The 26,682-nt window shown below is 46.2% G+C and overlaps 1 protein-coding gene across 1 annotated transcript; it reads left to right on the top strand.

Annotated features, from left to right (window-relative positions):
• Positions 1-113: 113 nt before the first annotated feature.
• HACD4 (3-hydroxyacyl-CoA dehydratase 4) lies at positions 114-26,080 on the top strand. Its single transcript, XM_028712989.2, has 7 exons — positions 114-271; positions 4,168-4,271; positions 6,409-6,536; positions 18,035-18,147; positions 20,773-20,879; positions 22,560-22,691; positions 24,679-26,080. The coding sequence occupies exons 2-7, from the start codon at positions 4,175-4,177 to the stop codon at positions 24,759-24,761; spliced, it is 660 nt and encodes a 219-aa protein (XP_028568822.2). The 5' UTR covers positions 114-271; positions 4,168-4,174; the 3' UTR covers positions 24,762-26,080.
• Positions 26,081-26,682: the final 602 nt, after the last annotated feature.

The following is a 26,682-nucleotide window of genomic DNA, read 5'->3' as shown; positions in this document are numbered from 1 at the left end:
AACAGGGCAAACCTTTTTCACTGCTGAACTTGGCTGCTGTTTCAGAAAGTTGTGTGTGTGTGTGTGTGTGTGTGTGTGTGTGTGTGTGTGTGTGTGTGTTGGTGTGTGTTGCAATGCTGGCCTGACGTGGTGAAGAAGGGAAGGCAAAGAGGAGGGGAGATCTCTCTGAGCTCAGCCCAGCTGTTGCAGCTGTGAGGAAGAGGAACACACACACACAGCTCAGAAGATCTCGGCTCACTTCAGCAGCTGGAGCAGGGACAACTGAACCAAGGTAAGGCCAGGATGGTAGAAGCAATGACATGCTGGGAGCCAGCTGTCGTCTAGGCAGGAATCTCCTCAGCGTCCTCTCGCTGCCGTGGGGAAGGCAGAGGCTGCCCAATGTACCGGACAGAGGCTTTCATTCCAATAAGCTCGCCTTGAACAGGAAGGGCAGTTCCTCTTTTCTGGTTTCGGTGGAGAGTTGCTTCATCGGCATTTTGGCACCGAGATCAAGGAAAAGTACCGAGGAACCTGATCTCAGGGGCTCAGGAGGACAGCAAGTGCTGCTTTCTGGTGGGGGTGTTGAGATCTCCTGCGGGGTGCAACGCATCCACCAATAAGCTCACGCCAGAACATGTGGGCAAAGCCCTGTTTTATCCTGGCAACCATCATGGGAGTGAGTTAGTCTGAAAGAGAGGATCCCAGAGGAGTCTTCACTTGGAACCAGCTCCCCCCACCAGGAGGCAAAGTGAAGGAAGCTGCTTCAGAGGGCACCATAAAGTGGGGATGAGGCCATAGATAAAAGCATGAATTGATGTCTAAATGGGGCAGCAAGACTTTTCAAAGTATTAGTCCTATGTAGGAGGGAACGAGGCAGTTTCCTGCTTTGGGTAGCAACATGTCTCAGACCATTGCAAACTGTCTACTATCCCAGATTATGAAGAGCCTTGATGTGGTATCTTACAATTGTCAGAAGTCCTTGTGCATCTTTCTTAAGCCAATGGTACACTGTGGTCTAAACCACTGAGCCTCTTGGGCTTGCTGATCAGAAGGTCGGCAGTTCAAATCCCGGCATGAGACATCAGGACCGGGGGCAAGATGGCGGGGTGGGAGCAGGAACGGGGGTCCAGAAGCCAGGAGTCAGGAAGCCAAGAGTCCAAGGATCAAGAAGCAAGGAGTCAAGAGGTCAAGGGTCTGAGGATCAAGAAGCAGGGAGTCAAGAAGCCGAGGGTCCGAGGGTCAGGAACCAAGGAGTCAAGAAGCCAAGGTTTGAGGATCAGGAAGCAAGAAGCCAAAGGCAGGAAGCATGTTGCTGTGGCAAAGAACCAAAGGGAAATGCTGACTTTATATCCCTTGCCGGCTCTTGCCACCAGGTGCAGCGAGTTACCAATTGGCCTCACCTGTGCGGCCACACCTTGCCTCTTCAGAACAAACTTAGGAAGGCCCCAATCCTGCAAAGGCCTGGCTCCTGCACGCACGCCTGGCACTCTGTCCCAGCTCCTGCCAACCTAGCAGTTCGAAAGCATGCCAATGCAAGTAGATAAATAAGTACTGCTGTGGCAGGAAGGTAAACTGTGTCTCTGTGCGCTCTGGTTTCTGTGACGGTGTTCAATTGCACCAGATGCGGTTTAGTCCTGCTGGTCACATGACCCAGAAAAGCTGTCTGTGGACAAACTCTGGCTCCCTCGGCCTGGAAGCGAGATGAGCGCTGCAACTCCATAGTTGCCTTTGACTGGACTGAACTGTCCAGGGGTCCTTGACCTTTTACCTTTAGTGTGCTGCAGAGAAGTCATGAGGTCATTTTCTTTGCCATGAGAGATGTGCGAAGATCCCTTTGTAAGTTCTTTGGCTGTATGTAGAACGGCTTCCACTATTGCCTCCGAACGCCAGTTGTTGGGAAACGCAAGTGCTGTTTCCTCTGGTCTTGCTTGAGCACTTCCCATGACCATCTGGTTGACCACTGTGAGAACAGGACGCTGGAGCAGACAGGCCACTGACCCGACCCATCACTGACCATCTTATGTTCTTATCAGAAAGTAAGTGAAGCCACTTGAAAATGCCACAACAAACTCCTGAAGATATTACTGGTTTATTGAAAGTAGTCATGTTGGTGTTATATTGGAGTGGGTGAGTTGAATGGTGTTTATATAGCTGTCAGACAAAGACTTGGAAGTTCTTTTTCTTTCTTTCTTTCTTTTTTATTATTTTTATTAATTTTCCTAATTTTCCTAAGTATTACAGATCCAACCAAATTACTTAAACTTAATACAATTTCTTAAAATCCAGTTTCCTGCTCCTGTTTGCAAACATATTGAAAGCAGTCGTGCTGGGTGTTATATTGGAGTGGATGAGCTTTCTTTCTTTCTTCCTTCCTTCCTTTCTTTCTTTCTTTCTTTCTTTCTTTCTTTCTTTTCCTCTGGATCTATATTTTTATTTTACCTAGATAAACGTCTTGGCTTGGATAAAAAAAAGATACTCTTTGTATCTCTCTTTATAAAATCTAATACAATTTATTCAAAGGAAAGAAAGAAAATGCCATAGCAAATTCAACAAACAGGTCAGTTAGTTTGCTTGGCATTGCCTTGTTTTTGCTTTGGGGAGATTTCTATTGATTTATTTGGTATTGTAGTTTTTCAGTTTCATTGATGCATATCAATATAGATGTATCTCACATCATCATGTCATATCATATTTTATCTCCATCTTTCTGTCATGTTTGTTGGTTTTGTTAAACCACTTATATACTGTCTTGGCATTAAATAGTATATAAATATTTGCAATGAATATAATGATAAAAAGTAGAAACCATGCCAAGCAAATCTCTTTGCTTAAAGAGGGGAAATAGAAAATGACTGTTTGACACTGTTTATAATGTTGTTCTGTCATGGAGCATAAAAAGCAAATAATGACAAGAAGCCCTCTTAAAATGTTGTTTAATCTTGACTATATCTGGGGGCAGACCTTTGAAGTTGGCAGCGAATCTTGCCCTCCTCCTTATTGCTTTGCCTCCACCTGGTGAAAACTGAAACGTTAAATGCAATTTTCATTGGCCTATACAGTGGTACCTCGGGTTACAGACGCTTCAGGTCACAGACTCTGCTAACCCAGAAATAGTACCTCGGGTTAAGAACTTTGCTTCAGGTTGAGAACAGAAATTGTGCTCCGGTGGCGCTGCGGCAGCAGGAGGCCCCATTATCTAAAATGGTGCTTCAGGTTAAGAACAGACCTCCAGAGCGAATTAAGTTCTTAACCCGAGGTACCACTGTAATGGCCGAATGGGCAGCTTTGTACAGTCATTTTTAGGTTTGTTCGTTTTGTGTGCTGCTCCCACCACCACAACGGGAAAAGACCCACATATGAAGGGCAGTGATAACACCACTGTTTTGGCCGGCTCAGTTCCACAGGGCACACCAGTGGCAATAAAGTGGCCTTTGGTGGCTTGCATTCATGGGTGCTCTAAAAGGGAACAGAGTGGTAGAAAACGACCTTGGCGTCCTCTTGCGCTCACCTGCCTCTCGCTGTGATGAGGAGCAGGCAAGGGGATTACTCTGCATGCAAGGCTCTCTGGATCATGGCCACCAAGTGAAGTGGCAGTTGAAGAAAGCAGAGTGGATCCCATCCATGCTCGATTCCCTTTTACAGAGATTGCTCCAAGGTTCTGATATGCGATCCCAACAATGCGATCCCTTTTCTATCTTCTTCCTAGGTGTATCTTGTCTAGCCAACAGAGAACTCTAAATATGGTCTACTAGCAAAATGCCCATTGCTCTTGTCATCCCAGGGACACGGGTGGTGCTGTGGGTTAAAACACAGAGCCTAGGACTTGCCAATCAGAAGGTCGGCAGTTCGAATCCCCGCGATGGGGTGAGCTCCCGTTGTTTGGTCCCTGCTCCTGCCCACCTAGCAGTTCGAAAGCACGTCAAAGTGCAAGTAGATAAATAGGTACCGCTCTGGTGGGAAGGTAAATGGCGTTTTCGTGTGCTGCTCTGATTCACCAGAAGCGGCTTTGTCATGCTGGCCACATGACCTGGAAGCTGTACGCCGGCTCCCTCAGTCAATAAAGCGAGATGAGCGCTGCAACCCCAGAGTCAGTCACGACTAGACCTAATGGTCAGGGGTCCCTTTACCTTTTTACCTGTCATTCCGGTTAGGCTTTGATATTTGAATTCCCTGTTCTCGCTTTTACAGCTGCACAATGAACCCCTACATCTTCTGCTATTATTTAATCCAGTTCTGCGGACATTCCTGGATATTTATCAATATGATCATCAGGTTCCTGATTTTTGGGGAAGGTAAGTCTATCCTGTTTTGACATTTGATTGATCGGATAGCTGCCTCTCCATGGAAATGGGGTCTGACTGAGAGAGTAGCCAGCAGCAACACTCATGGGCCACAAATGGGATTTCTTCTGCGTAAGTTGGACTGGAACCACAGTGAAGGACTTGTGCAAGAGGGCAGGGTTCAAATCCACGAATGGCCTGAGAAAAACCAAGGCCTGTCAGCTTTCAGTTCCCTTCTGTAAAATGTAGAAATTAATGATCTAAATACATTGTGCAGTATGCTATAGACAGAAGCAGTATTCAAATGCCTGTATTCAAAGGCCTGTCAGCTTTCAGTTCCCTTCTGTAAAATGTAGAAATTAATGATCTAAATACATTGTGCAGTATGCTATAGACAGAAGCAGTATTCAAATGCATTGGAAAAGATAAAAGTTTAGATATTTCATAGAATCATAGAACTGTAAAGTGACCATGAGGGTCATCTAGTCCAATTCCCTGCAATGCAGGAATCTTTTGCCCAACGTGGGGCTTGAACCCACAACCTACAACCCTGAGATTTAGGGTCTAATGCTCTGCCGACTGAGCTATCCCCAATGATGTTATATGAAGATGCTTGACTCTCCCCTATGCTATTTAAACTGCTGTGTGGCTGGGGGGGGGGCGCTTCCTTCTTGCCTCTTCTTCTTAAAAGGTAAAGGTAAAGGGACCCCTGACAGTTATGTCCAGTCACAGACGACTCTGGCGTTGCAGAGCTCATCTCGCTTTATTGGTCGAGGGAGCCGGCGTACAGCTTCCGGGTCATGTGGCCAGCATGACTAAACTGCTTCTGGAGAAGCCAGAGCAGCGCACGGAAACGCCGTTTACCTTCCTGCCGGAGCGGTACCTATTTATCTACTTGCACTTTGACATGCTTTTGAACTGCTAGGTTGGCAGGAGCAGGGACTGAGCAATGGGAGCTCACACCATCATGGGGATTTGAACCGCCGACCTTCTGATCGGCAAGCCCTAGGCTCTGTGGTTTAGACCACAGCACCACCCGTGTCCCCTGTAGGGGCATGGAATAGGAGAAGATAATCAGCGGTGTCTTTGAAGACAGGCTGTATTCTTCTCTCTCTTTTATTTTCTTCTTTCTTTATTATTTTCGGTTTAGATTAGTTTGTTCTTTATTGTATTGGAGAAAGTCTTAACAAAACTTTATAAGAAAAAGAGACGGGGGAAATCAACCGCATTACTTGGACCACATGTGATCCCACACGTATCTACACATGTTTCAGCAAAACATGCTGTCTTCATAGTGGTGACCTGATGTTTACCAAACAAGAAAGACATCAGGAGAGAGAAAGAGTTTGCAAATCCAAAGGGAACATTTATTGGAGTCTAGTCTTTGGTCTAGAATTGTCTGGAGATGTAGTCAAAGCACATACGGCAACGCTGATCCTAGGTTGTCTCTGAGCTAATTTTCTGCACCTTTTGCAAATTAAAACACCCAAATGCTGTTCCATGGAAACAAGGGCCACTGCCTAAATACAGCCCATTTCCCTTCAGAAAGTTTGCAAAAGATCTTGCACAATGTTCTTTGTTATAAATAGTAGCTGTGCCACTCAGTTGTGGTTGGAGCATGTTCAGAATGCACACATGCAACTTTTTATTTGTATGTTTCCTTTCCATTGCCAAAATCATGCTCAAGGCAGCTTACAACATGAAAAAAAATACATAAGCGCAAACATAACAAAAGTAATCATGACAATAAATAAAACATGAAAATGTACACAACCACATTGTCCACATAAATCACAATATGATCCAAAATAAATATATAAAAATTAATATCAATGACAGAAACAACAACTCTCCCAGCCCAAGAGTCTGTTCAGCAGCCTCAGCTTTTGTAGCTGGAGTCAGTCAGGTCCTACCGTCCAGGTGGGAAAAGATCTGCAAGTCAGGGAACAGGTCCTCCAGGACTCATAGTCAAGATGGTAGTGTCTTCTGGCAAAATGTACCATACCACTGAACAAAGTTAGTGCCAGGAAACAGTGGCCGTTTTAATCCCCTGATCTCTTAATGATGAGTGGGAGTGGGAGAGCCCAATATGAAGAGGCTGCAATAGAATGATAACCCAATGTTTTCTTTTGCTTTCTGTGGGGTGAAGATTCGGTTGCTGATACTTTCTATTCCATTGGGCTCGTGATGCGCGTTTGCCAATCTTCGTCTATCCTGGAACTTTTGCATATCCGGCTCAGCATTGTGGAAGACCATTTTCTCCTGAGGCTTTTGCAGGTACCGCATAATTCATAATTGCATGAAGGGAGACAAGGGTCAACACTTGGATCGCCATCAGTTTAGGGGGTTTAAATCCCACAAGAAATTCCATTCTCAAATTGGAACATTTGCTAACCTTTCAAAGTAAGGTAGGCATGTGGTCTATGTGTATGAAAGAAAGAAAGGGAAAGAGGGAAGAAGTGCAGGTGTGTGTGGGAGAGAGAGAGAGAGAGAGAGAGAGAGAGAGAGAGAGAGGTTCGTATGTGCTCCTTGTGTTTACCTTCAAATTCTACAGTTGTCAAAAAAATCAAAAGGCAACAAGCAAAATAGTGAAGTTTGTGTTTTCTTGTGCCATATTTGTCATAATTTGTTTTAGTTTAAATGGGTGGGGTCAAGAGGGAGGCCTGTGGTTTGAGGAGGAAAAGGGGCAGTTGATATCCTGTGCCCAAGGGTCCCCAGAAACATGGAGCCAGTCCTGGTCAAGGTGGCCAACTTCAGAGATTTGGTTATTACCTGCATATACCACCTTTCCTCTTAGGAGCAGAAGGTGAGGTACATGGTCCTCCTTCTGTTTTATCTTCACGGCAACCTGTGATGTGGGCATCACAGAGAGGGTTATATTCAAACCTGGTGGAAGCAGAGCTCCACACATGCAACAAGATTTCCCTTTCCATTCCTTGCATGCCCCCAAAATCTGCTCTGCAGGTGAGCAGAGAGGGTACTTCCACAGCACAAGCCGAAGTCTGTTGCAGCAGTGGAACAGCAACTCTAGATACAATCCAGAACTGGTGACTGACCTAAGGTCACCCGTGGTCCTAAATCTTGGCTGAGTAGAGATTTGAACCCGGGTTTCCCACTCTACCAAATCATTCAGTAGGGTGACTATTTGAACACCGGTTAGCAGAAAAAGAGGCCTAGGCATATTTTGAAAAGAACGACAAACTAGACAAATATCATGCACACTCTCGGCATATACCAGTGTGCTACTCCTGCGTAAGCCACTGGGCAAATCCACCTTTTGAAATACTGGCTAGAGACCAGCAAGCCAAATCATTCAATGGAATAAGAATTTGTGGGGTAAAGTTCATGTTTGTTAGAACACTCAGGATGGGCGATAGGATCAACATTCCACAAGACTGAAAGAGTTCTGACCTTTCAGAAGAATTTTAGGAATATACCCTTCCTCTTCAGGGAAAGAGAAATTAGAAAAGCTTATGTTTCCAGTTAACATCCCCCCTGCTGCTCAGTCACTACTGGAAAAGCAGATAACTGGTTGGATGTAATCCAGCAAACAACAGCAGCCACAAAAACAGTGGCAAGTTGCCCTGGATTCAGTGGATCTTAATCCCAAGGCAGCAAATGAGATCTTAGGTCTTCTTACTTGGCAGTGACTCCAGCCACTGCACCATGTAGGACTTCTTGTATAGGATATAACAACAACAACAACAACAACAACAACAACAACAACAACAACAACAACAACAATTTATTATTTGTGCCCCGCCCATCTGGCTGGGTCTTCCCAGCCACTCTGGGCGGCTTCCAACAAAGATTAAAAATACATTAAAATGTCACACATTAAAAACTTCCCTAAACAGGGCTGTCTTCAGATGTCTTCTAAAAGTAAGATAGTCGTTTATTTCTTTGACATCTGCTGGGAGGGCATTCCACAGGACAGGCGCCACCACCGAGAAGGCCCTCTGCCTGGTTCCCTGTAACCTCACTTCTTGCAGGGAAGGAACCGCCAGAAGGCCATCAGCACTGGACTGCTCCAGGTAGAACGATGGGGTGGAGACGCTCCTTCAGATATACTGGATCGAGGCTGTTTAGGGCTTTAAAGGTCAGCACCAACACTTTGAATTGTGCTCAGAAACGTACTGGGAGCCAATGTAGGTCTTTTAGGACCGATGTTATGTGGTCTCGGCGGCCGCTCCCAGTCACCAGTCTGGCTGCCGCACTCTGGATTAGTTGTCGTTTCCGGGTCACCTTCAAAGGTAGCTCCACATAGAGTGCATAGCACCATTAAGCACATCGCTATCCATTTTGGTACCTTTGGTTTCAGCAGGATTTAGGGTTATAGTAGCATATGGAGAGCCTGTGCAATGTCAACGCCATTAGAGCTAAACTGGGAGCCTTCAGATGTTTTTGGACGACAAATTCCATAATCTTCGACCACTTGCCAGGCTGACTGGAGCTGATGGGAACTGGAGCCCAACAATAACTGGAGGTCCACGAACCCTGTGTTGGAGATATAAAACGGAGTGTTTTAAAGAAGCACAGAACTGCACAGTTGGAAGGGATTCCCATGGGCAATCTAGTCCAACCCCCTTCAAATGCAGGAGTCTTGTCTTGTCATCTTCATGATGAGGAGGCTGTCCCTCATGGAGGCTGTCTGCAGCGGTGACCTCTGTAATGCATAGCAGGGAACAACCAGTGGCTTCCTTAACTACATTTTAATGAACATCTGTAGTTTAATAAGCATTGACAATATTAACAATGACTGACCGTGTGAAACCAGAACTTCACAACAGGGGCTTTGTTAACTCTCCCACTGAAATAAATGGAGCATAGAAGTGCTTAGTGGAGTTATGGACTGTCTTCCACTCCAAGCTGCCCTGGGCCAACTCAGGAAACTCAGGAACCAGCCCTGGATCCAGCCCTGAGCAGGAGGGTTCAGTTCTGCTATGTGTGCGGGTGGCACTGTGGTCTAAACCACTGAGCCTCTTGGGCACAGAAGGTCAGCGGTTCGAATCCCCATGATGGGGTGAGCTCCCGTTGCTCTGTCCCAGCTCCTGCCAACCTGGCAGTTCAAAACCACACCAGAACAAGTAGATAAATAGGTATCACTGCAGCGGGAAGGTACCAAACGGCGTTTCTGTGCGCTCTGGCTTCCGTCATGGTGTTCTGTTGCACCAGAAGCGGTTTAGTCATGCTGGCCACATGACCTGGAAAGCTATCATTCCTTGCAGGAAACGTGCCAGCAGAGCATAGCCCTGCAGCCTTCCCACCCAATGCACCCACCCCTGACAACCTGCAGTCACACCAGGTCTATCTTGATCCAATTTGCCCAAGCCTGGATCCCCCTCAAAGTGGCCCAATTCAGTTCAGGATACAGCAGAATCTGGTGCAGCCTCTTCACCCAGTGCCTTCCTCTAGATCAGCCTTTCTCAACCTGTGGGTCCCAGATGTTGTTGAACTACAACTCCCATCACCCCTAGCAAGCTCAGGGATGATGGGAGTTGTAGTCCAACAACATCTGGGGACCCACAGGGTGAGAACCGCTGCTCTAGATGATGATGATGATGATGATGATATTTCTTGTACTCAGTGTCCTAGTGTGGGTTGCGTCCTATTGTCTTGGTTGAAACCAAGTAGATAAAGATGCTCAGAGCAGCCTTTGCTAACCTGGTGCCCTCCGGAGATCTGAAACTACAACTCCCGTGAGCCCCGGTCAGGATGGCTGTGCTGGCTTATGGGAGTTGTAGATCAAAGCACCTCAAGGGCACTCTGTGGGGGAAGGCTGCTAAGAGTATGGGAGGGTAAAGAAAGAAAGGGGTGGATCAGAAAATCTCTTTCCCCCTGCAATAAGAGCAAGTCTGCTTTTGTTGAACCTGGAGGAGAAAACACTGTTCTTAGAGATAATATGAGGTCATGAAGGCTGCGTGAGTTGTTCAGCATTCCTAGGAAGGAACACATTGAGTCATCTATTGCAGCAGGCTGTTCTTACAGTTACCAACCAGATGGTTCCTGCATTGCAGAGCATTGGGCTAGATGATCCTCATGGCCCCTTTAGGATGCAGTCTAAACCACTGAGCCTCTTGGGCTTGCTGATCAGAAGGTCAGCGGTTCGAATCCCCGCAACAGGGTGAGCTCCCGTTGCTCTGTTCCAGCTCCTGCCAATCTAGCAGTTCGAAAGCACACCAGTACAAGTAGATAGGTAAATAGGTACCACTGCAGCAGGAAGGTAAACGGCGTTTCCATGCGCTCTGGTTTCCGTCATGGTGTCCCGTTGCGCCAGAAGCGGTTTAGTCCTGCTGGCCACATGACCTGGAAAGCTGTCTGTGGACAAACACCGGCTCCCTCGGCCTGAAAGCGAGATGAGCGCCGCAACCCCATAGTCGCCTTTGACTGGACTTAACCGTCCAGGGGTCCTTTACCTTTCCTTTTACCATGGTCCCTTCCAACTCTATGATTCTATGAAATTCACAAGCAGCAGCATCCTCGCCACTTGCAATTTCCAGGAAATGGCATGCAGACGTACATTGCCTTCAACAGTGAAGGTGGAACACAGCTATCACAGCTAGCAGCCACTGATAGCCATATTCCCCCCAAATTTGTTTAATCCTGTTTTAAAGCCACCCAAGAACTATTTGGGCTATCTGCCTCAGGCACCAAAATTTATTGGGCTGGCCTTGATTTTCCATGATCTGATTCCAGAAAGGCCCCTTCTCTCCCTACTAGAAAGGCTGTGTGTCACACATTTACTGCTTTGTTTATATCTTACCCCCTTTAAAAAAATGTCATTTGTGGATTACACTGTGTCTGGGTTTCATTTTTCATCTTCGGGGAGCAAGGGAAAGAATTCTTTCCCGTCTGGAGCAGAACATGGCGCACACATCTGTGATCTCCTAGAGAAGCTGTGATTTGGCAATGCACTTTTTTGGGTCTTCTATGGATTTAACTTGTGTTATTTCACAGAAACTGAGCTGCTGTCAAGTTAGAGGGAGCGGGGAGAGGAGGAAATTCCACAGAGCACGAATGAAAAATAAAACCTCCTTGTTTACATTTTGTAAAATGACTGCACAGGCTTTCAATTTCTGCTTTCGGAAGCGAGGGCACGGGCTTTCGGACTTAAATTTATTTTTGACCCAAGAGTAAAGCGGAGGAGAACTTTAGAGACCACATCCTTTCATTACTTAAGCAAAAATCTCTTTGTTCTGGGCTATGTGAACATTTGCATCCTAAAATGCAGTGAGGTTCTTTCCCCCTGCTGTGTTTCAAGTTGCATGTACAGGTTTCTGTACACACCAAACAAATGGCAGGAATGCCTTTTTGTTTTCTGCACTCCTGCAACCCTCCACCCCAAAAAGCTCCTATTCAGGAAACTGTCATCCATGGATGTGCAATGGCTGTCTCAGCTTTATACACCTCCGCTTAACTGCGGAGTCAGCATGGTGTAAGTTTTCCTTTTGGATTGAAACTACAGAATAGCTCTGCATTATGGGTAAAGCCATGTGTACACAGATGGCAAACATGCTGGTGGGAGTGTGCTGGAGCAAGAGTAAATGGAAATGTGTTGTTGTTGTTGTTGTTGTTGTTGAGTTGTTTAGTCGTGTCTGACTCTTCGTGACCCCATGGACCAGAGCACGCCAGGCACTCCTGTCTTCCACTGCCTCCAGCAGTTTGGTCAAACTCATGCTGGTAGCTTCAAGAACACTGTCCAACCATCTCATCCTCTGTCGTCCCCTTCTCCTTGTGCCCTCCATCTTTCCCAACATCAGGGTCTTTTCCAGGGTGTCTTCTCTTCTCATGAGGTGGCCAAAGTCTTGGAGCCTCAGCTTCAGGATCTGTCCTTCCAGTGAGCCCTCAGGGCTGATTTCCTTAAGAATGGATAGGTTTGATCTTCTTGCAGTCCATGGGACTCTCAAGAGTCTCCTCCAGCACCAAAAAGGAAATGTGGTTGGTTGAGGGTTTTGCTCTCAGGACTCATCTTGCGCCTCATTTCAGCCTGTAATTTCTACAGGGCCAAACCATAAATCAGAATATGGAGTGAGGAGGAGAGATCTTGGCTATCTGGGACCTCCTGCCCCCAATTCTTTCGCTACTCTAACCACAACATAGCAAAGGGTATGATGTCTGTTTTCTGTTTTCAAAGCGCTTGAGACAGAATGATAGAATTTTAGAGTTAGAAGGGACCCCGAGGGTCATCTAGTCGAAGCCCCTGCAATGCAGGAATCTCAGCTAAAGCATCCATGGCAGATGGCCATCCAACCTCTGCTTAGAAACCTCCAAGGGGGGAGAGTCCACCACCTCCCGTGGGAGACTGTTCCACTGTCAAACGGCTCTTCCTGTCAGAAAGTTTTTCCTGATGTTTAGTCTCCTTTCTTGTATCTTGAGGTCATTGGTAAGAGTCCTACCCTCCAGAGCAGGAGAAAACAAGCTTTCTCCATCTTCTATACAACAGGCCTTGAGCTATTTGAAGATGGCTATCAACATCTTTTCTCAGTCTCCTCTTTTCCAGGCTAAACAGACCCAGCTCCTTCAACCTTTCCTTGAAAAGCTTGGTTTCCAGACCCTTAATCATCTTGGTCACCCTCCTCTGCACACCTTCCAGATTGTCAATATCCTTCTTAAATTGTGTAGCCCAAAACTGGACACAGCATTCCAGGTGTGGTCTGACCAAAGCAGAATAGAGTGGCACTATGACTTCCCTTGATCTGGATTCTATTCTTCTGTTGATGTAACCTAGAATAGCATTGGATGACCAGGGCCCATGATTTGGGAGTTCATTCCCAGGAAGAACTGTAGCTCAGTGGTGAAACACAGGTCTTGCATGCAAAAGGCCTCAAGTCCTGACATAGACCAGGGACACATTCCTGTCTTGAACCCTGGAGAGCAGCTTCCGCTCAGTGCAGACAATACTGAGTGAGATGAAGTGATTGAGTCAGTGTTAAGTTAGATTCCTGTGTTCCTAAGTCCAGAAATCATACAGTAGAGAGAGATACAGAAGTAGAGAATGTTCTGTGTGCCTTTCAAGGAAGACGAAGACCACCACCATCACCAGTGGGGGCCTCTCAAAGGTTAAGGTAAAGACATCAAGAGTTAAGACATCGCACCCCTTGTGTGCTGGTCCCAAGGGTTAACCGTGAGGCGAGGTCCGAGTCCAGTCCGAGGTCAAGGGTGCAGTAGGGAGGCAGTCCGTCAAAGCTGAGGCCGGGTCCAAGGCAGGGAGTTGGGTGAGGTCAGGAGCTCCGGCAGAGAAGCAGGACAGGGTGTAGGCAGGACCAGGCTACCAACAACGTTGTTCCCGCAACTTGGGACTGGGACAGGCTGGCTGGCTTTTATCTGCCCCGAGGCATAGGGCGGACCCAGTCCACAGGTGACTCACCTCTCCTGGCTTGGAGGTGAGCACTCCTCCTGCGGGAACTTAGTTCCCTCCGCCTCTCTGCCCTGAGCCTCTGCAGCTCAGGAGAGGCTGGAGGGTTGCCGGACCCAGAGGCAACCTCAGCTTCCCCTGACGGGGCTGAGAGTGGAGCACCTACAGGCAATGGGTCCTCCATCACCTCCGGAGCCAGAGCAGACTCAGCTGGTGCCTGCACCTGAGGATCCAGCACAGGTGAGGATCCTTCAGGCTCAAGCCCCAGCCCCGGCTCAGCTGGTTCTGGAGGCGGGGACTCCTGTGCAGGCTGGGATTCCTCAGGTTCAGCCTCCGAGTCCAAATCCCAGGCCATCACACCTTGGCTCCACATTGTCAACTTTCTTTAGTCATTTTTCTTCATCTGTGCAGTCCCAAAACATCAAGAGAGGCTGCAATGCCACTGGAAATACTAGCAGAAAGTACTAGCCGACTCCTAGCCCTAAGTGGCACAGGTAGACAGCATCACTGGATTGTGTCCCACCTGTGCACCCTAGGTGCTGTTATTTGCTCTCCAACTACAGAATCTGCACTATGTATGTTCAGTAGGTTCCATGTCATGCCCTTCTAGCCTTCCTGGTTGCCTTCAAGTAGCAGTGGCTGCACAATACTCTTAAGTGGTTGATAGCCTAACACTTGGTGGTCTAGCATTGGGATGGAGGCTTAAGTTGTCCTCTACTCCCAGTGCCCAGGGTGAGGGTCAAGTTTCTCTCCCTTTCGACCAGGGCCCAGATTGCCAACACTTTACACTGTCCTATAGGAGATGGGGAGCCATGGAAAACTAATTGTACTCTTGTTCTGCATAAGGTCTACCCTCTCTTCTGATTTTTCTGGCCAAGCTAAAGTGTCAGAACTCAAGAACTGGCTTCAGTGTTTATACATTGAGTGGTAGAATGATGACAACTTTGGAGTCAACAACTACAGCATGATTTTTATTTTTTAAAAAAAGTGTCCCCGGATTCATTGAAAAAAATCTGGTAACCATATCTTAGTCCCTAGCACCAGGGCATTTTTTCCAGCTGGAACTCACCAGACCACCAACCCGTCTCAGGTGGGCACCACTGCCATTATAAGAGAAGAAGGGAGGCGTTCAGGGTGAGTTCTGGCACCTCTTTTTCTAGAAATAATAATAATAATAATAATAATAATAATAATAATAATAATTTATGTCTCGTCCATCTGGCTGGTCCAGCCACTCTGGGTGACTCCCAATAGAATATTAAAAACACAATAAAACATCAAACATTAAAAACTTCCCTGTACAGGGCTGCCTTCAGATGTCTTCTAAAAGTCAGATAATTGTTTATTTCGTTGACATCTGATGGGAGGGCGTTCCACAAGGCAGGCACCACCACTGAGGAGGCCCTCTGCCTGGTTCTCTGTGACCTCACTTCTTGCAGTGAGGGAACCGCCAGAAGGCCCTCGGCGCTGGACCTCAGTGTACGGGCAGAACGATGGGGGTGGAAACGCTCCTTCAGGTCTACTAGACCAAGGCCATTTAGGGCTTTAAAGGGCAGCACCAACACTTTGAATTGTGCTCAGAAACGTACTGGGAGCCAATGAAGGTCTTTCAGGACCGGTGTTATATGGTCTCAGAGGCCATATATAGCTCAGCCCAGCACACATCACTGTCAAGTTGCAATTAAGCCTTGCTTCATTTTCTCCTCATGAGGAAGGTGAAGCTGAGACTATGTGGTTTGTTGAGGAGACTCCTCCAGGGTCATATCTCAGGGGAAATGCGGGTTCTCCAAATGCATGTTTCAAGCCTACTTTCTTCAGCTGCAACCACACTCTCTGTCCCCACCCGCTTTCAGGCAGCTGTTAATGTGTTGAAAGTTTACAGAAAGTCCTGCACGCTAAGAAGCTGATCAGTTTTCCGTGACCAGAACCTTTTTATCTTCAGGAAGTGGTCTGCATTTCTTTCCATCTAGCAAAGTCATTTGACAAAGGAAATCCTGCCTTCCAGCAAAAAAAGGATAAACTGACACATCCATTTATTTTTTCATTTTAGTATATCTAATAGTTTTGTGGTTACGGCTAGTGTGGTTTACTAAAATTACAGATGAATACTAGAGGATCAGAAATAGCAAAAGTGCTGGAAGATACACAAGTTCCTTTTTTGTGTGAGGGAGGGGGAAAATAGCAAGACCCTCCCAAAGCTGATGGGACCTTTCTGCTCAGGGCTAATATAGGAGCTTCAGAATGATGCCGGGATGTTTGCCCTGGAACAAGAAAGATCTTCAACCCTCCTTTCACATGCTTTGACCCTGATTCTGAACCCCACCTGATTGTACCTGCAATTTATAAAATGAAATGCATCCATTTCATTCATCAAATTAACATCATATGTAAAGGTAAAGTTAAAGGGACCCCTGACCATTAGGTCCAGTCGTGTCCGACTCTGGGGTTGTGGCGCTCATCTCGCTTTACTGGCCGAGGGAGCTGGCGTACAGCTTCCGGGTCATGTGGCCAGCATGACTAAGCCGCTTCTGGCGAACCAGAGCAGCGCACGGAAATGCTGTTTACCTTCCCGCCGGAGTGGTACCTATTTATCTACTTACATTTTAACGTGCTTTCAAACTGCTAGGTTGGCAGGAGCAGGGACCAAGCAATGGGAGCTCACCCCGTCGCGGGGATTCAAACCACCGACCTTCTGATGTGCCTTGGCAAGAGGAAGCAGATGGTGCTTTTACTCAGAGGGTGATGGGTAGAAGTCATTGCAGATGGCAGGGGGTGGCGTCCAGATGGCAGCAGATGACAACCTCTCTCCAGTCCTCCTCCCACCTTGCAAGTACCGGGTGGCCAGGCTGACAAATCATATCCCTGGACCTTGGTTATTGTTTCATCTGGCAGTACATTCTTTTAACTCCATCATATAGATTAATATGTTGCCAGCAGGGGGGAAGTATTCTGGCTATTTCTTCTACCCTGCTTATGGACTGTTTTGATAATAAGCGGTATATAAGGATGGGTATATAAGGAGGGACGCGGGTGGCGTTATGGGTTAAACCACAGAGCCTAGGGCTTGCCGATCAGAAGGTTGGTGGTTCGAATCCCCGTGATGGGGTGAGCTCCTGTTGCTCGGTCCCTGCTCCTGCCAACCTAGCAGTTCAAAAGCACATCAAAGTGCAAGTAGATAAATAGGTACCGTTCTGGCGGGAAGGTAAATGGTGTGTGCTGCTCTGGTTTCACCAGAAGCGGCTTATTCATGCTGGCCACATGACCCGGAAGCTGTACGCCGGCTCCCTTGGCCAGTAAAGCGATATGAGTGCAGCAACCCCAGAGTCGTCCACGACTGGACCTAATGGTCAGGGGTCCCTTTACCTTGAAGGATGCAAAGTAAAATTTATTCCAACGGTATCGCGAGAGTCTGCTGAGCATGCAAATCCAGTGGCCAAGGGCAACAGTTGTTGTTGTTGTTGTTGCTTGAATTTATACACCACCCTATACCTGGGAGTCTCAGGGCAGTTCACAGAATAAAATCAAGATATAAAACCACAAGATACCTAATAATAATAAAAACAACAACCCAATAGGCACCCCCCCAAAAAAAAACATTTTAAAAGGGCATAGGATGTCAATCAAATCAACCAAAGGCCTGGTTAAAAAGGAACATTTTTGCCTGGTGCCTAAAGGTGTGTAATGAAGGCACCAGGTGAACTTCCCTGGGGAGAGCATTCCACAGGCAGGGAGCCACTGCAAAGAAGGCCCCGCTCTCGAGTTGCCACCCTCCGGACCTCACATGGAAAAGGCACACAAAGAAGGACCTCAGAAGACGATCTCAGGGTCCGGGTAGGTTGATATGGAAAGAGGTGGTTACAAAGAGAGGCTTTTGCATAAAATACTGGGTGGCGAATAAGATAGGAGAGGCAGGACCACAGAACGCAGCCGTAAAACACAGAATGTGTGACTGTCTCTGTGTGGGCATCTGTACGAAATGCTTCTATCGCCTTGATTCTTTCTGCAACACGGCTGCTGCCATGCAAGCTGTTTTCCTCCTTCATTTAAAACAGGCTGCTTCTAGATGACCTGTTTATTGAGCATTCAACCTGATTTTTATTTGCAGGGAGATTAGATGGTGCTATTTAATGAGCTATTTCTCCTGATTTGTTTGTGGGGAGGTTAGATGGCGTCGTGTTGAGCCAAGTGTCAACTCACACTTTCCGGGGCATTTTGCTGCCCTCGTCCCTGTCGCAAAAAGTTGAATCTCTCAAGGAAATGGGTTTCGCCAGTATGTGGTTGAATTCCATTCCAAAATACCAGCCGTCCGGAAGCACCCAGAATCTCACACGTACCTTTCCCGTCGCACAAACCAGAGGCTACAGCTGCTGAAAAAGAACCCAATCCATCACCTTATCCTCTGCTCTTCCCTCATTTCCAGATCGCAGAAAGAATCATCATCTTATTTGTTGTGATTGTCAGTCAAGAAGAAATTCAAGGAAAATGTGTTGTGTGCATCTTATTCTTCCTCTGGAGTTTCCTTGATGTGGTTAGGTAAGAACTTAACACAGACATGCACGTCACTCCAAAGTAAACCAAATGGTTTTTCTTTTGGCCTTCCATATCTACATTCCGCAGGCAATTAAGTTTCATTATCTGGTCTGCTTTTCCTGCAAAAGCAAATCTTGGGAAGACTGGAAAAAGGACAAAGTGTGGGCACTCCCTCACTTACTCCCAGCATTACTTATTGCTTTGGCCTTGCTGCTAGCTGCAGTCTACAAATTGTGTATTTCCCTAGATTTTTAGAAACAGAGAGATACACAGAAACTGTGTGGATTAAATTGGTTGCTTTGGGCCATTGCTTGGGTCCCCCAAGGGACACAGGTGGCACTGTGGGTTATACCACAGAGCCTAGGACTTGCCAATCAGAAGGTCGGCGGTTCGAATCCCCGCGATGGGGTGAGCTCCCGTTGCTCGGTCCCTGCTCCTGCCAACCTAGCAGTTCGAAAGCACGTCAAAGTACAAGTAGATAAATAGGTACCACTCCGGTGGGAAGGTAAATGGCATTTCCGTGCACTGCTCTGGTTCGCCAGAAGCAGCTTAGTAATGCTGGCCACATGACCTGGAAGCTGTACGCTGGCTCCCTCGGCCAATAAAGATGAGCGCTGCAACCCCAGAGTCGGCCACGACTGGACCTAATGGTCAGGGGTTCCTTTACCTTTACCTTGGGTCCCCCAACTAGATTGCGGCCTGCTCTAAGGCAGGTTGCAAGAGCAACTTTATCGCCATACGTGTATATATGGTAAGAAGCCTAAGAAATTGGTCTGCATATTCCTGTTTGGAATAAAGGTGGGTCCCAGGTCTGATAAAGCTGAAGGCCACAGGTTTAGGCTGCACTGAGAGAAGGGGGCACAGTTCTGTTGGAAGAGCAAAAAATGTGAGCAAACTGGTTTTTCAAGGTTCCTGCTATTTACCTGAGGCAAAAGAGATAAAGTAAGCACAGGGCAACAAAGTCAACTACCTAGTAAATCTAAGCAACACAGAACTCTTGAGAAAAGAGGTGGGTGCTCTCGCCTTCCAAACACAGCAGCTCTTAGAGATTCGAGTGGTTATCTTTTATGTGGACAATCAAGTTTAGACATTGCCTGTTTGCCTATTTCCTACTGGGAGAGAGGACAAGATCATTTCAGAAGCCCCAGAGTTCGTGGGTCATTTAATGACAGCTGAAATGGATAGAATACATAGCATTGGCAAGTTTGACATGTAAAATTAGAGATCAGAAAGAGACTGATTTTAAAGGAGACTGGAAAATGTTTGTAGGAGACGTAAAAACTCAGTGTAAATACAGTATGTTAAAACACAAATAGGATTTGAGTAAGAACAGCACTGGGGGTGAACTTTTTGTTTTTCTTTTGTGATAAGGTGAAGGTATAGAATAATATGCAGCATAAATTGAATTTTTGAGGGAATTAGGGAGGGAAGGAGGGGAAGTCGTAGGTGGAATGACTAATTGTCAAATTTGAAATGTTGTAGAATTGTTTATTTTTTTTAAAAAAATTAATGTAAGGAGTTTTCAGATGGCTAACTTCGCAGTCTCACTCAGACGTAAGTCTAATTGAACCCAGTGGGGTTACCCCCATGCAAGTTGGGTTGGGGTTGTGTGATTTAGCTTGCAAACAAAGCAGAAATACAAAAGAGCAACACTGTGTCTCTGTGAAGTCCCAATAAACATTGGCTGTGGCGATAGAGTCCAGTAACATCTCAAAGGCACCATAACAATGGCTCCCCTTGTTCTTTGGCTTCCCATCTTCCTCACATTTTGGGAATCAGGATCAGTGAAATGATACCTTTCAAGTTCTACCAACTGAGCTATCACAGTAGTCAAGTTGCTGCTTAAAAGGAGACTTCTTATAAATCTCTGAAAGTCACAAAATATGCACTCTTGATGGATTCTCTTGAAAACATAGTAAAGGCAAAGGGACCCCTGACCATTAGGTCCAGTCATGACCGACTCTGGGGTTGCGGAGCTCATCTCACTTTATTAGCCGAGGGAGTCGGCGTACAGCTTCCGGGTCATGTGGCCAGCATGACTAAGCCGCTTCTGGCGAACCAGAGCAGCGCACGGAAACGCCGTTTACCTTCCCTCTGGAGCGGTACCTATTTATCTACTTGCACTTTGACATGCTTTCGAACTGCTAGGTTGGCAGGAGCTGGGACCGAGCTCCGGGAGCTCACCCCGTCGCGGGATTCGAACCACTGACCTTCTGATCAGCAAGTCCTAGGCTCTGTGGTTTAACCCACAGCGCCACCTGCGTCCCCTTGAAAACATAGACCCAAATTCACATAAGTATGGTTCTATGTTTTCAAGAGAATCCATCAAGAGTGCATATTTTGTGACTTTCAGAGATTTATAACATTTCTGTTTATTTGGTTTTGCAGAGAGTGCATATTTCATATATTTCATACTGTTCAATCTTCTGTATAGATTATATAAAGAGCTCATATTGACATCGCATTGTTGTACTTGGTTATCGTGTTGCCTTGGATATTACTGATAATTGTTTGCAACACAGGGGTTTAATTGTTTGGTTACTAAAAGGAGATTTAAGCTATTCAGCATCTCCAGCAGTGAAAAATCAGAACGTGGCTCACCCTCTTTTCACCTGCTTTTTATTCTAGATATACTTACTGTATGCTGGCAGTAACAGGAACATACTTTCAAGAATTGACGTGGCTCCATTATACGCTATGGATTCCTTTGTATCCTCTGTCGGTTTTGGCTGAAGGTAAAGGCAGAGCGAGGGCACGTGAAGAAGCCTGCCTGATTTCTAAGGCTTACTTGCTCAGGAGTAATGCCCATTGAATCCAAAGGGGCTTACTTTTGAGTAGAGGTGGAGGAAAAATTCAATTCAACACACATTTAAAGCAGATCCTTTGCAATGCTGTAAATGCAAGTTGCAACAGAGCTATCCTTCAAAATTTGCTCTCATCCTTTGTGATGCAGTCTCCAAACCAATGTTCACAAGCCCCAATTGGGATGAGCAATGGCTGGGGAAAATGGGAGCAGCAATTCGGCAATATCTGAAAAGACACAGTCTGCTGCAAGGAGACGGAACACCATCAAACTTTCATTCAGAATAGTTAGTTGTGTACTAAACATTTAAAAATCTTGACAGAATTGTAAGTGATTATTCAAAACCTGCTAATGAGTTCAAATCTTTGCCCTTATTCTGCATGCAGGCCAAAAATGGTTCCCAGTCTTTCTTGAAAGATTTTTTGTCCTTATTTCGAAGTCTCTCTGTTAATTAGCAAAAGTTATATAATTTGTAAGTTAAAATATAAAAAAGGAGGGGAAAAGGCAATATGCAGGCATAATATTATGGTGAAATAAACCAGAGAAGGAGGTTGAGGGAAGTCCGGGGGAATGGGGAAATTTGGAAATTGTGAATAATAATAATTGTTATGGTGTAATATCGGGGAAAATGGAATAAAAAAAATTATATAAAAAAATCTTGACAGAATTTCAAATATCTAAATTCTCCATAGAGCACATCTGTGACAAACATGAAACCCTGCACACCATGGACTGTGGGCCATTCTTTGCCTCCCAACTATCACCAACTTTCCTCCAACTTTCCAATGGGTTTTAAAAGACTTTAAAAATCTGCTCTCTCCCACTTACAACCTCCAGCATCCTGAAACCCTGGAGAGAGAGCTGCAGACCAAAGATTTGACTCAGTAGAAGACAGTTTGCTATGCTCCTATTTCAGGGAGCCTGGGCTGAATGGAGGCTTTGATTTATTGTGCTGTCATAGCTGCAGATTAATGCTTTATTGAGAGGTCCGGAGGGTGGCAACATGAGAACAGGGTCTTCTCTGCGGTGGCTCCCTGACTGTTGAATACTGTCCCCAGGGAAGTTCACCTGGCACCTTCACTATATACCTTCAGGTGCCAGGCAAAAACGTTCCTCTTTTAACCAGGCCTTTGGTTGACCTGATCAACATCCCATACCCTTTTAAAATGTGGCTCTTTTGGGGGGGTGTATTATTGCGTTATTGTTTTTATTTCATATACTGTGATCCTTTTAATGTGAACCGCCCTCAGACCTCCGGGTATAGGACAGTATATAAATTTAATAATAATAATAACAATAATTTATTATGCATTTCAAGCACTAAACCTTTCTGGTGACTACATTACACTCCATCCAAAGTACAGAGTATCTGCCCTGCTAAAAATGGACTTTTATATGCAGTTGAAAACCTGCCTGTCCATTGTGCTTGACATGGAGCAGAGGGAACTTCGCCTGCGATAATTATAGATGGTATTACGTTGCATTAAGTTATCCATTATAGCTTTTTCTCATAAAGGAAGGCCTAAGACCTTTAATTTTGCTCTTTTGGAGATTTTTCACTTACAAGCCACTAAATCTTTTTTTTTTATCTATTTCCCCTCCCCCTCTCCAGAGTTTGCCATATATGAATCGCTACCTCACTTTGAAACCTACGGCACTTACTCAACCCAGCTGCCCTTACCATTTGATATACCCGTCTACTTTCCCTATGTACTAAAAATATACATGGTGATGTTGTTTGGAGGTAAGTTTTTAGTTTCTTGGCAAACACACAAAAAAACCTGAGTTTGGCAAGCCTGGGGTATTGTAGCCCAAGTCTCTCAGTAGGGACTGAATTAGGAGCTGTTTGTATATATCCCTCTTCTATTTCTTGGGCCAACTGTGCTGCTGAGTGCAGCCCGCTTTTCTGCCTGGGGAGTGGACCTGAGGGAAGACTGCATCCCTCAGGTCCACTCCCCCTAGCTCCGCCCCCCACGCTGCCATGGATTGGTCAATTCAAACCGCATGGTTGGCAGTGCCCGTGATGCTCTGCGACGGCCGGGAGTGGTGATGGCCGCAGGACAATGGCGAGGCTCCATGGGGTGAAAGAAGCAAGCGCCGCACAAAAGAACCAAAATAATACAGCGGTACCTCAGGTTACATACGCTTCAGGTTACATACTCCGCTAACCTGGAAATAGTGCTTCAGGTTAAGAACTTTGCTTCAGGATGAGAACAGAAATTCTGCTCTGGTGGTGCAGCGGCAGTGGAAGGCCCCATTACCTAAAGTGGTGCTTCAGGTTAAGAACAGTTTCAGGTTAAGTACGGACCTCCGGAACGAATTAAGTACTTAACCTGAGGTACCACTGTACAGTCTTCCACAAGTGAAGAACTGGGGCTACATAATGTCACAACCATATCTGGGCATCTCTGTTTTTATTATTACAGTGGTACAGTGGTATCTCTGGTTGTGAACGGGATCCATTCCGGAGGCCCGTTCGCAACCTGAACAGAACGCAACCTGCGTCTGTGCGTGTGCGGGTTGCGATTCACAGCTTCTGCGCATGACGTCATTTTGCGCATCTGTGCATGCGTGAGCGGCGAAACCCAGAAGTAACCCATTCCGTTACTTCCGGGTCGCCACGGGACGCAACCTGAAAACGCTCAACCTGAAGCAAACGTTAGCATGAGGTATGAGTGTACCTTGGTCCCCAAACAGCTTAGTTGTCAAACAAATCGGCACCTGAACGACGCCAAACCAGGAAGTGTTACGGTTTGCAAACGTTTTTGGGAATCCGGATGTCCGGCGCAGCTTCCGATTGAGTGCAGGAAGCTCCTGCAGTCAATCGGAAGCCGCGCCTTGGTTTTCGAACAGTTTTAGGAGTTGAACGGACTCCTGGAACGGATTAAGTTCGAGAACCAAGGTACCACTGTATTACTATTATTTATTAAATGTATTAAGTTTGTATACCACCCTATGTCCGCAGGTCTCAGGGAAGTTCACAATATAACTACAACTCTAGCAAATGTTTTGAGGGAGAAAGGGCTTGGAAGATCCCTAGACTAGGACTAGCCGCCTGAGAAACAGATTCTATTCAAATGCAATTTTGGTTTTAAATGCAGTCTCTGCTGGGACGTGGGTGGCGCTGTGGGTTAAACCACAGAGCCTAGGACTTGCTGATTAGAAGGTCGGCGGTTCAATTCCCTGCGACGGGGTGAGCTCCCATTGCTCGTGCCAACCTAGCAGTTCAAAAGCACGTCAAAGTGCAAGTAGATAAATAGGTACCGCTCCGGCGGGAAGGTAAACGGCGTTTCTGTGCACTGCTCTGGTTTGCCAGAAGCAGCTTAGTCATGCTGGCCACATGACCCAGAAGCTGTATGCCGGCTCCCTCGGCCAATAAAGTGAGATGAGCGCCGCAACCCCAGAGTCGGCCACGACTGGACCTAATGGTCAAGGGTCCTTTACCCTTTAAGGTAGTCTCTAGGGGAGTATACTGTATTCAATTATGGGGTATCAGAGTTTTTAGGGGGTTAACCAGGCTGGGATAGCTGGGATAGCAGGCTTGTTGGTTTTTGAACGTCTGGTGCAGATTTTTCCAATTTTGTTGTTCTGTATGGGAAAATGACAATAAAGATTATTGTATCATAGAGGGACCTACTGGTAAATGGGCTTCATAAGAACAATATGTCTTTGCGTTCTCCATATTGGTTTCTACCTTCTTGCACTCAGAGCCTGTTCTGGTTTGAATTTAGGTGCGTACCTCATTGTCCGATGTCTCTACATGGAACGGAAGGCTCAACTGGGAAGCTGGACCATCAAGGCCAAAAGAAGCTAGCTTACCATTTCCTTAAGGAGTGAAGACGAGACAGTACCATGAGACAGTAATTTGGATAACTTTGGTTTAAAGACAGCAACACACGCTCTTGATACGTAGATCCCATGACACACATGGCGTGAGAAGTGTTTGTGTGTGTAGCAGAACCATGAATCTGGTGCAGAACTGTGATTTTTAAAGCACATTTGGGATTGGGATTGTGGGGGGAAATGGCACCACAGAGCACTCAGCTGCGATAGAGCTGATTCTGAGGGTTTGCCCTCAAGGTGGGGACCGTCAAGGGGGCCCAGAGCAAAAATCACCAGTAGCCCAGCCTGGGTCCTGGGCAACTGCTCAGGGATGCTGAAGCCTGGCCCAGTAGCAGGGAGAAGGACACTAAGCCTAGCCTTCTCTGCCCAACACACTAGCTATTTATGTACTCAAATATTTCTACGCCCTCCCCCAAATGGAGAAACATCGCATAATGTGAGCCACCAATTTGTGCAAGCGGTAAGAGCCAGACTTGGATTACCATCCTAGTGGAAACTGCCTCAAAGCCAACACAGGCAAAATATATTGGCGCAAATATTTAAGATTTGGAATGTTTGTCTTAACTTTTCCCACGGAATTGGAATTTCTGGTTAAATCATTCACGAACCTCTAGCCACTGGAAACATATTTTTTGTTTAAATGTGAAAAAAAGGATGTATTTGTCTCTTTCAACACATTTATGTAATGAAACCTAGACTTTTAAAGATTTATAATTATATATATGCAAAGTGGAGCAGTGAGTATATCTAAAACCAAGAGAATATGGATGTTCCATAGTGCTGTGTGGATGGAGTGTCACTCGTGGAAGAGGACTTCTGCTTCCACTGTGAGAATGTCCACTTCATCTTCTCCCCCTGTGTGGTCCCAAGATCTGTTCCAGAGGGTCCTACAACCTCCTGGAGCAGTTTTTAAGGGGGGGGGGGGAGAGAGAAGCATAGTACTTTTGTTGGAGATGTATAAGTCTGTTGTACAAGTGGAACAGTAGCATTAGATACAAACCATGTGATATTACAGGTGAAATTCAGACTTTGCATTTCACCTATAATACCACATGGCTTGTATCTAATGCCTGCTGTTCCACTTGCACAACAAACTCTCACTAGTCCCTAAAATTTCTGCTTTTCCCCTCTGAACCCCTTAAAAACTGCTCCATGGGGTGCAAAGTGGTGTAAAAGTCAAAGGTAAGGATTGGAAAAAGGGCAAAAGATAATACTTGAGCTGATAAAACACTGTTAATCCTACAGTCCATGGGAGCCTCATAAATAAAATCAGGCTGGAGAAAATGTAAACTTCTGCTCATCTTCCATTCTGCTGTGCCTGGCAGGCCTCTAGATTTAGTGGTCCATTCTCTTTTGATACTCTCTTTTTCCATATGTTCAGATACCCCCCCCCAACCAAAACCCCCAATGTGTCTCCCCTATCAGTCTCTCCATCCGCAGCAGGTGCTGTAACCTTCCAGCAGTTTGACTTCACCCCTAAAGGCACACTCCATTGTCTCCTAAACAGAAGGGTGCCAACCAACACATGCTATAATCCATACACAGGCATATATAGTAGCACCTCGGCTTACGTTACCCTCGGGTAACGTAAACTTCGGGTTGTGAAAGCGGCAAACCCAGAAATGTTTCGCCCCGCGTGCATGCGCAAAAACACTCCACTGCACCATGCACATGCGCAGAAACGGTCCCTCCAGTTGCGGAAACCTCGGGATCCGACCGGAGCTCTGGAAAGGTTCCCTTCCGCAACCGGAGGTACCACTGTATTAGCCAGGATCCAACGTGCTACTTTAAGAGTGCCCAAAGGCTTTACTCGTTACCCTTCAACAGCAGAACTCCGATGAGTTCCCATTTTCCAACTGTTTCACAGCGGACGGAGTCTACCATTTGAATAA

The sequence above is a fragment of the Podarcis muralis genome, chromosome 17 (genome assembly GCF_964188315.1).
Source record: "Podarcis muralis chromosome 17, rPodMur119.hap1.1, whole genome shotgun sequence".
NCBI lineage: Eukaryota > Metazoa > Chordata > Lepidosauria > Squamata > Lacertidae > Podarcis > Podarcis muralis.
The sequence above is the reverse complement of the archived record's forward strand: the minus strand, read 5'-3'. Positions and strand labels throughout refer to the sequence as shown.